The sequence below is a fragment of the Sinohyriopsis cumingii genome, chromosome 1 (genome assembly GCF_028554795.1).
Source record: "Sinohyriopsis cumingii isolate HCF-2022 chromosome 1, ASM2855479v2, whole genome shotgun sequence".
In the NCBI taxonomy this organism is placed as follows: domain Eukaryota; kingdom Metazoa; phylum Mollusca; class Bivalvia; order Unionida; family Unionidae; genus Sinohyriopsis; species Sinohyriopsis cumingii.
In genome coordinates this window covers 51541926-51557914 of record NC_142961.1, presented here as the reverse complement: position 1 = coordinate 51557914, position 15989 = coordinate 51541926, and the positions used below count along the sequence as shown (strand labels likewise).

The 15989-nt window shown below is 33.1% G+C and overlaps 1 protein-coding gene across 1 annotated transcript in view; it reads right to left on the bottom strand.

Moving 5' to 3' along the window:
* The window catches only part of LOC149806863 (putative proline--tRNA ligase, mitochondrial), a 42484-nt gene that overhangs the window by 14070 nt on the left and 12425 nt on the right, over nt 1-15989 (bottom strand). The window contains exons 3-9 of the mRNA XM_089958836.1: nt 13730-13797; nt 12312-12392; nt 11114-11186; nt 6789-6896; nt 5884-5977; nt 5113-5144; nt 2014-2072 (exon numbers count right to left, since the gene is read on the bottom strand). Coding sequence (XP_089814962.1) covers nt 2014-2072; nt 5113-5144; nt 5884-5977; nt 6789-6896; nt 11114-11186; nt 12312-12392; nt 13730-13797 — 515 coding nt within the window. The remainder of the gene's footprint in view (nt 1-2013; nt 2073-5112; nt 5145-5883; nt 5978-6788; nt 6897-11113; nt 11187-12311; nt 12393-13729; nt 13798-15989) is intronic.

Sequence of the window (15989 nt, the reverse complement as noted above, 5' to 3'; positions counted from 1 at the left end):
GTTCTGTGTTCAAGTTTCTGCATTTCAAACTATTACAAATGTATGATTTTAAGCTAAGTAACAGAAAAGAGCAAAAGCCATCAAGTTTTGTAAACTTGAACAAATAATTTATTTCCCCTGAAAATGAAAATGTAAAAAGAACCTACAGTGCTGTGAAATCAAAAATAGTACAAAAAGTTTTATCACAAATCTAAAGCTATGAAGTTTTAACTAAATTCCAGTGGTATTCAAAATATATTTCATTAAATGTGTTGATGTGTGTGTGCCTTTAGTCTTGAATGTGCCAGCAGCCTGTACTGTGGCAATGTGCTAAGAATCTTTTGATGCATCACAATAAAAATTAAAAAATGTCCTTGTCTGAATTCACTATAATTCCAAATTAGTATCTCTGTCTGAGAATATTATTGATAGGCACTTAGTATTTCCAGTGAATAATAATTTGAAGAAATAATTCCACCCAAATGAAATACTGAACACATTAATAAGACCAATTCTGCTAAAGATGTTAATGCAAGAATGATTAATTTCTCAAGTAAATAACATTATATAAAATGCTAAGACACACAAAAAAAGAACAAGAATAAGAGTCAGAAGTTCATTTCTATAATATTCTAAGTTGTCAACAAGATGTGTGTGTGATTTGGATTTTTAATGCAGCTTTTAACAATTTTTCAGTAATATCGCTACGATATCTGCTGTGTGACAGTTTATAGTGATGTCTAGGAACGGGACATCAAGCTGCAGACATGTAGCATGATGTCCCACCCAGTCACATTGTCCTGACATCAGGATGACCAGTCCTAACACTAACCTCTTAATGATGAACACCTAACAAGGCAGCTGTTAGTACCATTCTTATAAGTCTTTGGTATTACTTGGCTGGGGTTCGAACCTGCAAGCTTCCGCATCTGAAGCGGATGCTCTAACCACTAAGCCACATGAGCAGTCATCAACAAAATAATGTCTATTACTAAAATTATAATAAAGAACATAGCAAACATCAAGTACAAGGGGTTTTCCCATGGGGGAATTCCAATGTTCTAGAATCAGATTAAGATAAACATGTTTATCTCCACTGAGAATGATATAATGATCCTAATATTTAATAAATACTCACAGAGAAATATTAGTTATGTATTATGTTGTTTACAAAATCAATGTCCCTAGTCAGGTACAAAGTGGACTTTATTTTGGACTAAGATCAATTACAAATTACAAATATACAATGACAGCTCTGGTGGCCTAGTGGTTAGAGCGTCCGCCTCAGATGCGAGAGGTCACGGGTTCAATCCCCGGTCAAGTCATACCAAAGACTTACAAAAATGGTGCTAACAGATGCCTCGCTTGGCACTCAACATTAACAGGTTAGTGTTAGGACTGGTCAGCCTGGTGTCAGGATAATGTGACTGGGTGGGACATCATGCTACATGTCTGCGACATGATGCTCCAGTGTAAGACATCACTATAAACTGCCACACTGCAGACATCGTAGCAATATGACTGAAAAATTGTTAAAGCTACGTAAATTTGTTTTTAAAAAAAATAAAAAATAAATCCAAATATACAGAACATTTAATCATTAAGAAAAGACAAAAAGTAACACAAATTAAATATAAATAACAAAACTCCTTGACTGCATTCTAAATATTTATGTTATCTTGCAAATCAAATACAGTGGGATAATTGCATGGGATAAAGAGATGACATACTTCTGCATTCAATAAGTGTCAAGAAGTTGACAGAGTAATCAATAGCTGCAGCTGTGTATCATAAAACAAGAAACAAACAAAATTCCCAAAATAAATAATGCTAAAAATATTTCCTTTTTTATGACTAAAAAACCTGGATATTTTACACCCATGATAAATCCAACAACCTGATGAGACTATATGAATTTAAAGTTTGTTTACACTGAATTATGAATAATTATTATTATAAGCATCACATCAAACGCTTCCAATGTCCTTGTGGGCAACTGAATATATCTGCTAAATAACATTCATTTATTATTACCTCTATCCCATTAATTTCTTTGAGGTGGCAATGTTTTCCAAACTCATCATCACCTGTACCTGCAAACATCAGGCAAAATATGTTTGAAACAAGGCAAAGCACTTTCAGAATCTACCAATTTATTTTTCAATAGCACAAAGCACATAGGACAGTTATACAAATGAGATGAAAACAAAATCAAAATATATATTTACTTTACAGAAGCTAAATGATGTTAGGCTATGGATATTTACCAACATGATATAAGAAAATAAAATGAAAAGTGTGCAGCAATAATTGTTATGATATCTCTTAAGTGAGTGCTTGCAAGGAAACAGTACATGGTTGGAAGCAAGGTATTAGTGACATAAGCAAGAAGGTTAGTCATTAAAGTTGTCTGACACCTCTAGGCACAAACACAAACACTAAATATTTTGATTGTATTAATAGTTCAAAATAATAAGACAATTTACATGAATTTGGACAAAAAGAATCTGATTTTATTTTATTTTCAAGTTAAAGAAACTAACAAATGTGTGATACAAAATGGTATAAACATGACTCCTTATTAAAATTTGTGATGAAGATAATTCTAAATTTCCATGCAATGACAGCCATTTTTAAAAAAAAAATTAGAGATTTATCTATCTTTCACTTTCCAATTTTAATTATGACATGTTGAACAAGAGAAGCTATTTTTGTCCTTTTCTATCAGGAATATGGGATCCACACTTATGTCCGTGTCATAAGCAGACTTGTGATGTTAATCATGGGCATTAAATAAGGGAGAGGTGTGATGTTATTCATGGGCATTAAATAAGAGAGAGTTGTGATGTTATTCATGGCATTAAATAAGGAAGAGGTGTGATGTTATTCATGGGCATTAAATAAGGGAGAGGTGTGATGTTATTCATGGCATTAAATAAGGAAGAGGTGTGATGTTATTCATGGGCATTAAATAAGGGAGAGGTGTGATGTTATTTATGGCATTAAATAAGGGAGAGGTGTGATGTTATTTATGGCATTAAATAAGGAAGAGGTGTGATGTTATTCATGGGCATTAAATAAGGGAGAGGTATGATGTTATTTATGGCATTAAATAAGGAAGAGGTGTGATGTTATTTATGGGCATTAAATAAGAGAGAGTTGTGATATTTATGGCATTAAATAAGGGAGAGGTATGATGTTATTCATGGGCATTAAATAAGAGAGAGTAGTGATGTTATTCATGGGCATTAAATAAGAGAGAGTTGTGATGTTATTCATGGGCATTAAATAAGGGAGAGGTGTGATGTTATTCATGGGCATTAAATAAGGGAGAGGTGTGATGTTATTCATGGCATTAAATAAGGAAGAGGTGTGATGTTATTCATGGGCATTAAATAAGAGAGCGTTGTGATGTTATTCATGGGCATTAAATAAGGGAGAGGTGTGATGTTATTCATGGCATTAAATAAGGGAGAGGTGTGATGTTATTTATGGCATTAAATAAGGAAGAGGTGTGATGTTATTCATGGGCATTAAATAAGGGAGAGGTATAATGTTATTTATGGCATTAAATAAGGAAGAGATGTGATGTTATTTATGGGCATTAAATAAGAGAGAGTTGTGATATTTATGGCATTAAATAAGGGAGAGGTATGATGTTATTCATGGGCATTAAATAAGAGAGAGTTGTGATGTTATTCATGGCATTAAATAAGGAAGAGGTGTGATGTTATTCATGGGCATTAAATAAGGGAGAGGTGTGATGTTATTTATGGCATTAAATAAGGAAGAGGTGTGATGTTATTCATGGGCATTAAATAAGAGAGAGTTGTGATGTTATTCATGGGCATTAAATAAGAGAGAGTTGTGATGTTATTCATGGGCATTAAATAAGGGAGAGGTGTGATGTTATTCATGGGCATTAAATAAGGGAGAGGTGTGATGTTATTCATGGCATTAAATAAGGAAGAGGTGTGATGTTATTCATGGGCATTAAATAAGAGAGAGTTGTGATGTTATTCATGGGCATTAAATAAGGGAGAGGTGTGATGTTATTCATGGCATTAAATAAGGGAGAGGTGTGATGTTATTTATGGCATTAAATAAGGAAGAGGTGTGATGTTATTCATGGGCATTAAATAAGGGAGAGGTATGATGTTATTTATGGCATTAAATAAGGAAGAGGTGTGATGTTATTTATGGGCATTAAATAAGAGAGAGTTGTGATATTTATGGCATTAAATAAGGAAAGGTATGATGTTATTCATGGCATTAAATAAGGGAGAGGTATGATGTTATTCATGGGCATTAAATAAGAGAGAGTTGTGATGTTATTCATGGGCATTAAATAAGAGAGAGTTGTGATGTTATTCATGGGCATTAAATAAGGGAGAGGTGTGATGTTATTCATGGGCATTAAATAAGAGAGAGTTGTGATGTTATTCATGGGCATTAAATATGAGTTGTGATGTTATTCATGGGCATTAAATAAGGGAGAGGTGTGATGTTATTCATGGACATTAAATATGAGTTGTGATGTTATTCATGGGCATTAAATAAGAGAGTTGTGATGTTATTCATGGGCATTAAATAAGAGAGTTGTGATGTTATTTATGGCATTAAATAAGGAAGAGGTGTGATGTTATTCATGGACATTAAATACGAGTTGTGATGTTATTCATGGGCATTAAATAAGGGAGAGGTGTAATGTTATTCATGGGCATTAAATAAGAGAGTTGTGATGTTATTTATGGGCATTAAATAAGGGAGAGGTGTGATGTTATTCATGGGCATTAAATAAGGGAAAGGTGTGATGTTATTCATGGGCATTAAATAAGGGAGAGGTGTGATGTTATTCATGGGCATTAAATAAGGGAAAGGTGTGATGTTATTCATGGGCATTAAATAAGAGAGAGTTGTGATGTTATTCATGGGCATTAAATAAGGGAAAGGTGTGATGTTATTCATGGACATTAAATAAGGAAGAGGTGTGATGTTATTCATGGGCATTAAATAAGGGACAGGTGTGATGTTATTCATGGGCATTAAATAAGAGAGAGATGTGATGTTATTCAGGGGCATTAAATATGGGAGAGGAGTATGAACTCAATGCAGGAAAAGTATATAGCATACCTACTAACTCCTTATTTAGTCCAAAGTCACACCTGAAAGATATATCAAAATACTGTGAATTCTCATGGCACTGGAGGCTGAAATAATACAAATTTACCTAAGATCAAATGGAAAGACAAAACTTCAGACATATTGCTATTCAAGATCACTTTCACTATAGTGCATATACTGCTCTAAATAACCTAAATTTGTTTTATAACATACAAGGGAAATAACTTTAATAAGGTCCAACCAGTCAGCTACATTTGAGCTGCCTTCCTTGGCATAAAACTGACATGAGGATCTCTCTTGATCTCTCTCTCTTGATATATATATATATATATATATATATATATATATATATATATACATACACACACATTGTTACTAACTTAAGACTATTTTTTAGCAATACAAACTATAATTGGTATCACACAATGAATGCATCATTTAAATAAAAATCGACTTAAGTTCAAGTCTAATAATTCATATAATTTACCCATCCACAGAAAAATGTTAATTTTGTCCAGTAATTATTTTCAATGACTCATATAACATCACACATACTCTGGTTCTGTACATCATAAAGTAGCTACTTATATGTGACCTCATCATGCACAAGATTCAGAAATACTGATAAAGTCTATTTTTCCAAGCATGGAAAAGCAATGTTTCATGACTCGTGTCATCATCGCAATTTTACTATGGAACTGGTCAAAGAAAAAAATCCTATAAAAATAGAAGAAAGTAAGTTGTACAAACAGAATTTAACTGTGCAAATGTAATACATACTTTTTGCATATTAGAAGCTGATCTTGTCCTATATCAGCAGGTAGATGGTATTCATGAGATAATTTTCCTCCAATATTTCCAGTGGCCCCAGCAACTTAAAGACACACAAAAAAATATCAAACCTTGATGAATGTTCATGACTTTATAGTATTTTCTTACTTTTGAATAAATATTTTAAAATGTTTTCTTCAGTTTGTTGGCAACAGATTTGGGATTATGGCTATCATGTGATATAAAATTAGGCATATTCCCCATAAAAGGTATTAAAATTATGATGTGCAATCCTTCTTGCCATGAATCATCACAATTAAATTGTAATGCCTATAGTCAATTCAGCATGTCACAGGCACTAAAGGGGCCCTAACTGGGTGAGTGGTCTACACATTTGGCCAATTTGGGTTTCAGTCTCTGGCTTGATCAGGGTGGATATGAGAAAGCTTTGCCAGCAGTTTCCCATAGGTTGGTGGTTCTCACCAGGGATTTTGTGTATTCTTCCTCCACCAGTTTTACTTGCCACCATGTATAGTCTATAGCGTGCTGAAAATGGTATTAAATCCACAACAACAACAACAGGCATCAAATTTTTGCAAGTAACTGATGTTTGATACTTTCTGTACCATTTTTGGTATATAAAAAAATACTTTTGCAAATACAACTTCCTCATTACATATACTAAAACTGTTTTGCTCACAGCAAATTTGCAAGTAATGTTTTATTTTTTCCCCAAAGATGCCCAAGATTATCTGTATTTTTCTGAAATAGTATTTTAAAATAAAGGAGTTATTTTTAGCATAATTTTGAGCTAAAGTTGTTTAAGTTTGGTCAGCAAAATTATTGACAAACTGAACAATTTTGATCTGGCAAATTTACATCTATGCAGACTTTCAAAATTCTTGCTTCTGTACCTTTTACAAATGGCAGATTCAGTCTTTTGAAGATTTTATCATATGCATTACAAACAATCTCATAAGTCACTCTCGCATTTTCTTCTGTCGCATCAAATGTGTACATATCTGAAATAATAAATGCAAATATGAACTTTGTTGACATAGCACTGTAAGTAATAAAACTACATATTTAGAAAGAGAAAAATAACAATAATGTATGTAAGCTATCAAGGTTTTCTTCAACTGAAGCTTTAGGACTTACTTTTCTTCCAATCAGAAATTCAAACAATAAATGCATTCAAGGTCAAAGCTTACATGTCCGGCCCATGCTAAAAGCCACACTGATCCTACCGTGACCCCAGACCAAAGGGCAAGCAAATTTAATGCAGAATGAATTGAATTGTCTTTGCTTCATGAAGATTATTCCCAAGTATGAAAAGAATTCATCAAGACGTATCAGAAATATAAGCAAGTGAAAGATTTAAAGGTAGTAACACAAATATTCCAGGACTATGACCTTGACCTCAGGATACAAAGTGCAAATAAGTGTAATGTATAACCACACGACTTTAGTTCATATAATATTACGTACCCTCTAATTTTTCAGGTATCATCTATCCATAAACTATCATAATTAACTGCATATTTTTTCGAACATAGAACTTCATACTTACAGAATGTTTGGCTAAGAAGACTTACATTTATAAAAAAAAAGATGAAAGAGATTAAGAGATTAAACTCTTATACAATTAAGGTATTATTTGTTTGTCTTTCTATTATTGCTTAACCATGCATTTTGATGTGTTATATACGAATCAACAAGAAGCCCACATATCAAACAGCTTCAAAAAATACCCATATGCCATTTAGATACATCAAATGACCCATATGCCATTTAGATACATCAAATGACCCATATACCATTTAGATACATCAATAACAAATGCACTGTTTGATAGTATATTATTTCGATCCAGTCTAATATGAAAAACAAAAATATTTTTAACTTTGGGTAAGTATTTAATGGATGCATCAGACAATAAAACAAGAGATTAAGATATAAAAAATAAACATCCTTTATAATCATGAAGACTGGCCTCTGATCATATAATTTGTTAATTATTTTTAACCTTGTATTTTGATGTTTTAAATTAGAACCAAGAAAAGTTGACGTTTCAAATGGCTTAGAAATACTAATGTACAGCTGATATGTATTTTTTTTGCAGTGTTTAATCAAATCTGATGAAATTAAGAAATAAAGCAAATAATCACCATTGGTATATGTTCAGAAAGGCCTTTGATCATCTCATTTTGAAAGGATAATTGTTTTAGAAATGAGAATCAACTCTTGTTCTTCAACTGACACTTCTATTCTTATCTTTATAGGTGACAGAACAAAACAATTAATGCCCAATATCTCTTACTGTCATTACAATATCTACAGCTGTTCATTAACAGCTGGACAATGTCCTTACAGGCACAGACACCTTTTTTCTCATTAACAGCTGGACAATGTCCTTACAGGCACATACACCTTTTTTCTCATTAACAGCTGGACAATGTCCTTACAGGCACATACACCTTTTTTCTCATTAACAGCTGGACAATGTCCTTACAGGCACATACACCTTTTTTCTCATTAACAACTGGACAATGTCCTTACAGGCACATACACCTTTTTTCTCATTAACAGCTGGACAATGTCCTTACAGGCACAGACACCTTTTTTCTCATTAACAGCTGGACAATGTCCTTACAGGCACAGACACCTTTTTTCTCATTTGAGAAATGGAATTGCACCCAGAAGCAGAACCTCCATATCTTAGAAACTACTGAGACTCAAGGGAAAAGACAGATACTTTTACAAAATATCGGATGCTGTGAGAAGCAAGAATCTGGTGACTATTTATTGGAAACATGAATGAAACACTTATGTACTTTTACTTGGTTATCCAAGAAAATAACTGATAGTCATGATGAGAGAGGTTACAGGTCAGAGGTACTGGTAGTGACCAGCACCATTTAACTTGTCTATTTACATGCCTAGCAACTGGATAATTGTACACATGATTATCCTCTGGGGGAAAAAGAGAATAGAAAAAGGTATAGGTCCCAAAAGAAGTCCAAGTGAAGGTGCAAAAGCCTGGTGGATGTACACCTCATGTTGGATTATACTGATAAGGTGTGTAAAGATAACACAAAGCCCTTGTCTTCACTCCTAGTTTTAGACTCATTCCAAGGCCATTTTAATAATGCAGTTGTTTTTAAAAATCAAAATCAAAAATCAAGAACAATGGCAGTAATCCCCTGTAGATGCACAGCTGAACTGCAGCCATTAGATGTGTACTTGAATAAGTCATTCAAGTGACTGTTGCAGAGAAAATGGTCAGCTTGCTTGAAGGACCAGACTTCCAAAAGAGCTGCAGATCAGGAAACTGGGATGGAGATATAATGAGGAATTTCAGTCACTTATGAGCAGACAATCAAATGGAAATTTTGAAGACTAAAGAAGAAAACAGACATGATCATCAGCAGCTTCAGAATGAGGGACTTTGAAATGCAGTTCAATGACAGGAAGACCACTTTATAAGGAAAGATAATGAACTCCATTGGAAGTCTCTTCAGTGATGACAATCGTGAATGGTTTGAGGACTCTGTACCAGAAGATTTCTGATAAACATTCTAGAACTTTTAAAGATACATTTCTATACTGGAAACTTTGTTGTTAAATATCCAATGAATTCAATGCATATAGGTTTCTCATCATGCAAGGGTTTTCACTGTATGTAGGCTTATCAGCAATTATGGGTTATCATTGTAAATGGGCTTATCACCAAGCAAGGGTTATCACTGTATGTAGTCTTATCAGCAGGCATGGGTTATCATTGTATATAGGTTTATCAGCAGGCATGGGTTATCACTGCATATTTGCTTATCAATTGGCATGATTATTATTGTATGTAGGCTTATCATTAGGAATAAGTTATCACTGTATATAGGCTTATCATCAAGTATGGGTTATCATTGTATGTTGGGTTATCATTTTCTGTAGGCTTATCATCAGGCATGGGTAATCATTTTATTTAGGTTATCATCAAGCATGGGTTATCACTGTATATAGGTTTATCATAAAGCATGAGTTATCACTGTATGTAGGCTTATCATCAAGCATGGGTTTTTACTGTATATAGGCTTATCATCAGGCATGTGTTATCACTGTATATAGGTTTATCATGAAGCATGGGTTATCACTGTATGTAAGTTTATCATCAGGCATAGGTTATCATTTTATGTAGGCTTATCATCAAGCATGGGTTATCATTGTATGTAGGCTTATTATCAAGCATCAGTTATTACAAGATAAAGACAGTACCAGTAATTCGCTTTTATTTGGGGGTAGTTTGTGGATGTCATGGTTGCTATATACAATCAATATAAAGACCTAACCAAAAATAGTCATGTGAGTCATCTTTACACATTTAAAAAATCTTCTGAAAATAAATAAATTCTCAGTAATCCAAGATTATTATGGAAACAGTTCAAACAATCAACTATGTACCCTTACATGTAATTTGGAACATGCAATTAGACATGACAGCCCAGGTGCTAGGCAAGCATGTTACCACTATATTATCAAGGCTCTGTTGCACAGTGGACCTTGTGAAAACAGTCTTGATAAAATCAGTTTTCAACTCAACCCAGAAACTAATTATCTCTAATCAGTGGTAGATATTGTAATGGTACACAATCCTGATACCACATATTATCAACACTTCAAGGAGGGTATAAATCATTTTTTTCTTTTAATTTTTATTTTTTGCTATTATGACTAGTACTCTTTGACAGGAGTATCTGAACCCCAACCTATGGAAGAATCTACTTAAGTGTTGCTAAAATTAGTATAAACGCAATCAATTGACAAGTTATTAAATAAACATCTGTGAATTACAATTTTAAATAATCAATTATATTCCATTTCAATTTAGGAGTTTGCCTCAAAAAGGATGTTTTATTCAGTTACAGTTGTTCTCAATAATGAACAGAATTCTGGGTAACAAATGTAAGTATACACGTTTTATGTTACATTTTAGCTTTTGAAGTTAAGATAAGATAATAATCTAGAATGATTTAAACTGACTCTATAGTCACTAAGAGGCACAGTATAAAAAATTCGAAACTGCAAACACTGTTTACAGATCGATCTCTTTCACACCAGACAGTCACTGTGAAACCTAATTTCTAGATAAAATAGGAATAAATTGACAACACCAGTCAGCTGGTCAACTCTAAATAATTATGCAGTCCCAATCAAGGCCAGTCTTCTCAAGCAGCAATGCGTTCACCTTTCATTTCAAACTCCCTGCCTCTTAAAAGACCATATTTCGGTGCCATCTCATCTCTGAATTTTCTAGAGATCTGAAATACCAGAAGAAAAAAATTAATCACATAATATATCACTGGTATGATGATTCATAAATTCATCTCAAATTTGTTATAATAAGCAAGTTATGTAATGTAATGATACAAATGGGAAGAAATGCATTATAAGCATAACATCCAATAGTAATTAAAAATTTATATAGGTGGTCATGTGACAATAAATGGAATCTTACCTGTGCTCACTTCTTATGAAATTAATACAATTTACTGGAAAGCTTCAGTATTTACACATAAAACATAATTTCAATCAATGTTGCATGACAGGAATACTTCAGTAAGACCCTCTCAGTGTGTATTATCATTATATCAAATGTCCATACCAACCATGCTCCAAGGACATTTCTTTATGTTGACAAAGAAATTTCAAGTTGTAAAAGTAAACAAGGAATGTTTTAACCATACTTTAAAACAGGTGACTAAGTAGATGACCATTGTCAGACTCTGACACTCATGAATTACAGTGTATGTCAATGTGGTCACGTAGGCACATTTACTCATCTTTCAATTAAATATTAATTGTTATTCTAAAATAATAATATATCTAATAATTCCTGCCATGCTGACAGTACAACATTTACATCTGCACACAAATTATATGGACAACGTAAATAATTTTGTTAAAATGTCTTGAAAATGGGATAAATCTCGGATTCACATCAGACTATTATTATGGTAAGCTACATGCAATTTTTTATGTAAATATCATCATGCAAGAAAATTTTAAACTATATTTGACTTTAAAAACAATACTAGAGTTCATAACATCTGAAAAATATCTGCATACACAGACTTTTGACCTTTGAACTCACAGCTAAAACCTGAGGACTGCATCCAGTATCGTTGTTAATTAATTTTTGTGAAAGTCACACCAAATATGATTATCCTTTCTACACAAGTTAAGGAACAGTTCAAATTACAAGGAAAACCACCCACAGACATAAATGAAGAATGACAAAAACAATAATAATATATCTAATAAAAAATATACATTTGTGAGTGATATTGTCTTAACTTTATATATTTTACTAAAGACATATTTTATAAAAATGGTAGAAGCAGAAGACTGGGGATACATAGAAGACTGGGGATGCATTTAAATACCTGATATAACATCAGAGGCAACCTCTTGTAGGAAAGTGGGTGCAACTGTCGTACATAATCTGTAATCAGTTCTTCATGAGTCTGAAACATTAACACATAAATCTTTTAGAAATTATAAAGAAAGACTTCATGAATTTTACATATGGCAGCCCAAGCCAAGTTAAACATTTTGTAGGACAAGTAAAACTTCTGTCACTTGCCTAGAGTTTCATAATGGAGATTTAAGTTGCAGTTTACCATTTTTGAATTTTGGACAAGGAGACGATTTTCATATTTTTTTGCACCTCTAGATCTTGGTTTTATTATAGATCTCACAAGTAAAACTGAATAACAGATGAGACATTATAAAGAATGAATGAAACCTGAGTAACAGATGAGACATTCTAAAGACTGAATGAAAACCAACTAACAGACAAGACATTTTAAAGAAGGGATGAAAACTGAGTAACAGATGAGACATTACAAGAATGTTGAAGAAATAACCTACCATATTTCTGAACTTCCAGTTTTTTTTACAACTGTTCTTTAAAAATGATGTACAACATTAATAATCTTTAATCAACATCCATACATATTTGTTTGAACTGCACAACAGAAAATAGAATTCATTTAAAAACTGACAATTATAGTTGTATGTAACGTGCCCTTTTGAGAAGTATGCAATCATCGTATTCAAATGGAAACTATCACATATAATTCATTGCTGAATGTTTTTATAGTAAAAAGCTTTAATGCAATGGAAACAAAGTAAGCAGTGGAAATTTTTTATTTTATTTTCAAGTGATTTTTTTTAATTAAGGAAGGTAAACAGAAGGATTTCATCATCAGATGTGTATTCAAAGTGTTTTGCATAACAGAACATAATAATGAACAATGGCTCATAACTGACTTACTTAAATAAAATGCTACTTTTAACATTCAGTTTAACTGTAATTCATTTTTTGTTTTAATATGTTTGTGTTGTTATTGTTGTTGATTTGAAAAGAAATTATGTTCACTATTACTCCCAAATTATCTTCTTCTCTATGCTGTTTTTAAAACTTCAATTACAAGTATCTGCACATGGCTATACATATATGCTTTAATATATGATTGTATCCATTGTGTCTAACAATTATCTGTTAATTACTTTATCAAGCATTTTTTTAGGGGATTTAATTGGAAAGTTTGCCATTGGTGATAAATATAATTTTGTTTTGCATTCATTGAATGTTGACCAGTGGCAATACCTACCGGAACTGCTTCTAGTACAACCTCTATAAACTAAAAAGTTCTGAAAAAAAGGGTGGATAATGAGGTTACCAAAAGGAGCTATAGTGTTGATACCTACAGGCACAATCACAACAACAACAAATCTGTCAGAAAACTAATCCTTATGCCATGCCTACACTTCACAGACAACAAACAAAAATACATACTGGACCCAGGCAGTAGTCTACTTCGGCCCTGTCCTTCAGTTTGAATAGCTCAGGTGTGTTCCATCGCTCTGTTAATACAATGAACAAATTTACTCAAACACTACACTATATATCAACAGAAATGCACCATATGCCTACCAGTGCACTTTTTCTTAAGTTATTCATTACCTATCCTTTTGCTTTGGCTGTCGGTCCAAAATGATGCCTCAACCCACCACACTAAAAATTACATATTTTCAAATCTTCTCCAACCCAGTATTCTATAATCTTCTCTGGCTACCAACATTTTATGGAGTGAGAAAGTCAAACTCCATCTCAAAACCTCAATATCTGACTGTTTTTGGAATGATACCTATATGACTGAAATCTAGCATTTAGAAACAGGAACATAAGTTGCAGTAGCTAGTAATAAACAGCTTCAAGTTACAAAAGGTCAAAGTTTAGTACCCAACAGCTTCAAGTTACAGAAGGTCATAGTTTAGTACCTGACAGCTTCAAGTTGCAGAAGGTCATAGTTTAGTACCTGACAGCTTCAAGTTGCAGAAGGTCAAAGTTTAGTACCTGACAGCTTCAAGTTACAGAAGGTCATAGTTTTATTACTCTAGCATTTAGAAACAGGAACATAAGTTGCAGTAGCTAGTAATAAACAGCTTCAAGTTGCAGAAGGTCAAAGTTTAGTACCTGACAGCTTCAAGTTGCAGAAGGTCAAAGTTTAGTACCCAACAGCTTCAAGTGACAGAAGGTCATAATTTAGTACCTGACAGCTTCAAGTTGCAGAAGGTCATAGTTTAGTACCTGACAGCTTCAAGTTGCAGAAGGTCATAGTTTAGTACCTGACAGCTTCAAGTTGCAGAAGGTCAAAGTTTAGTACCTGACAGCTTCAAGTTGCAGAAGGTCAAAGTTTAGTATCCAACAGCTTCAAGTTACAGAAGGTCAAAGTTTAGTACCCAACAGCTTCAAGTTGCAGAAGGTCAAAGTTTAGTACCTGACAGCTTCAAGTTGCAGAAGGTCAAAGTTTAGTACCCAACAGCTTCAAGTTACAGAAGGTCATAGTTTAGTACCCAACAGCTTCAAGTTACAGAATGTCATAGTTTAGTACCTGACAGCTTCAAGTTACAGAAGGTCAAAGTTTAGTACCTGACAGCTTCAAGTTACAGAAGGTCATAGTTTTATTACTCTAACTACTCAAAGTTACATAGTTTTACAAACTACTTAATGTTACAGTAAGCTGAAGTTTTTGGGACTTTGGGCTTGAATCTTGTACTCAGTGTGTTTTGAAAATATGGTCACAAAATCAAATGCTTGAATTTTTAAATGATGGAAGAGGACATGTATGATTGCATATGTACATTAACCCGATCATATAGTCATTAAAATATCTCAGAGTCTTCAAGACCATTATTAAAAACAATAATTTATACTGGAACATGTTCAATGCCAGGGACAACAAAATTAGGCACAGATACTAAGGGAGAAAACTCAAGCATCATTAGTTGGTTAAGATGAACTTCATTTGAAGCTGTATGTAGATGGCAGAAGTTTACCTACTAAAAAACTCATTTTGACAGTTTTCACTGTTCTCCTTAAATTACATTACTTCCATTATTAGAACAGGGAAATGAAGATCTGAAACATGTTTCTTCAATAAACTCATGTAATATATGTAGTATAAACCCTGGTGTCACCCCTTCTAGGTGCAATAAACCTGCATAATATATACAGTGTAAATCATGGTGTCAACCTTTCTAGGTGCAATAAATTTGTATAATATATACAGTGTAATTCCTGGTGTCACCCTTTCTATGTGCAATAAACTTGCATACTAAATAAAGTGTAAACCATGGTGTCGCCCTTTCTAGGTGTAATAAACTTGCATACTAAATAAAGTGTAAACCGTGGTGTCACCCTATCTAGGTGCAATAAATTTGTACAATATATACAGTGTAAGCCCTGGTGTCAACCTTTCTAGGTGCAATAAACTTTTTAATAATTCAGTACTTTGAAGGATAAGATTAAACAATATGAACAAGAACTTGACATAAATTTCATGTTTGTAAATATAACAATTAAATATTATCATTGCCAATGCCCAGTTTCATTTGTCTGTGACAGCATCTATTCTTGATGGATTTGCAAGGATGAGATACTCAGTGGTGGTTACCAATCTTGCAAAGATATTTCTTCCAAATATGGTAATATTCATCAAATGTTTGTTGTTGAACATTCTATTCCAAATGCATGTAGTTCAAAGACCATTAGT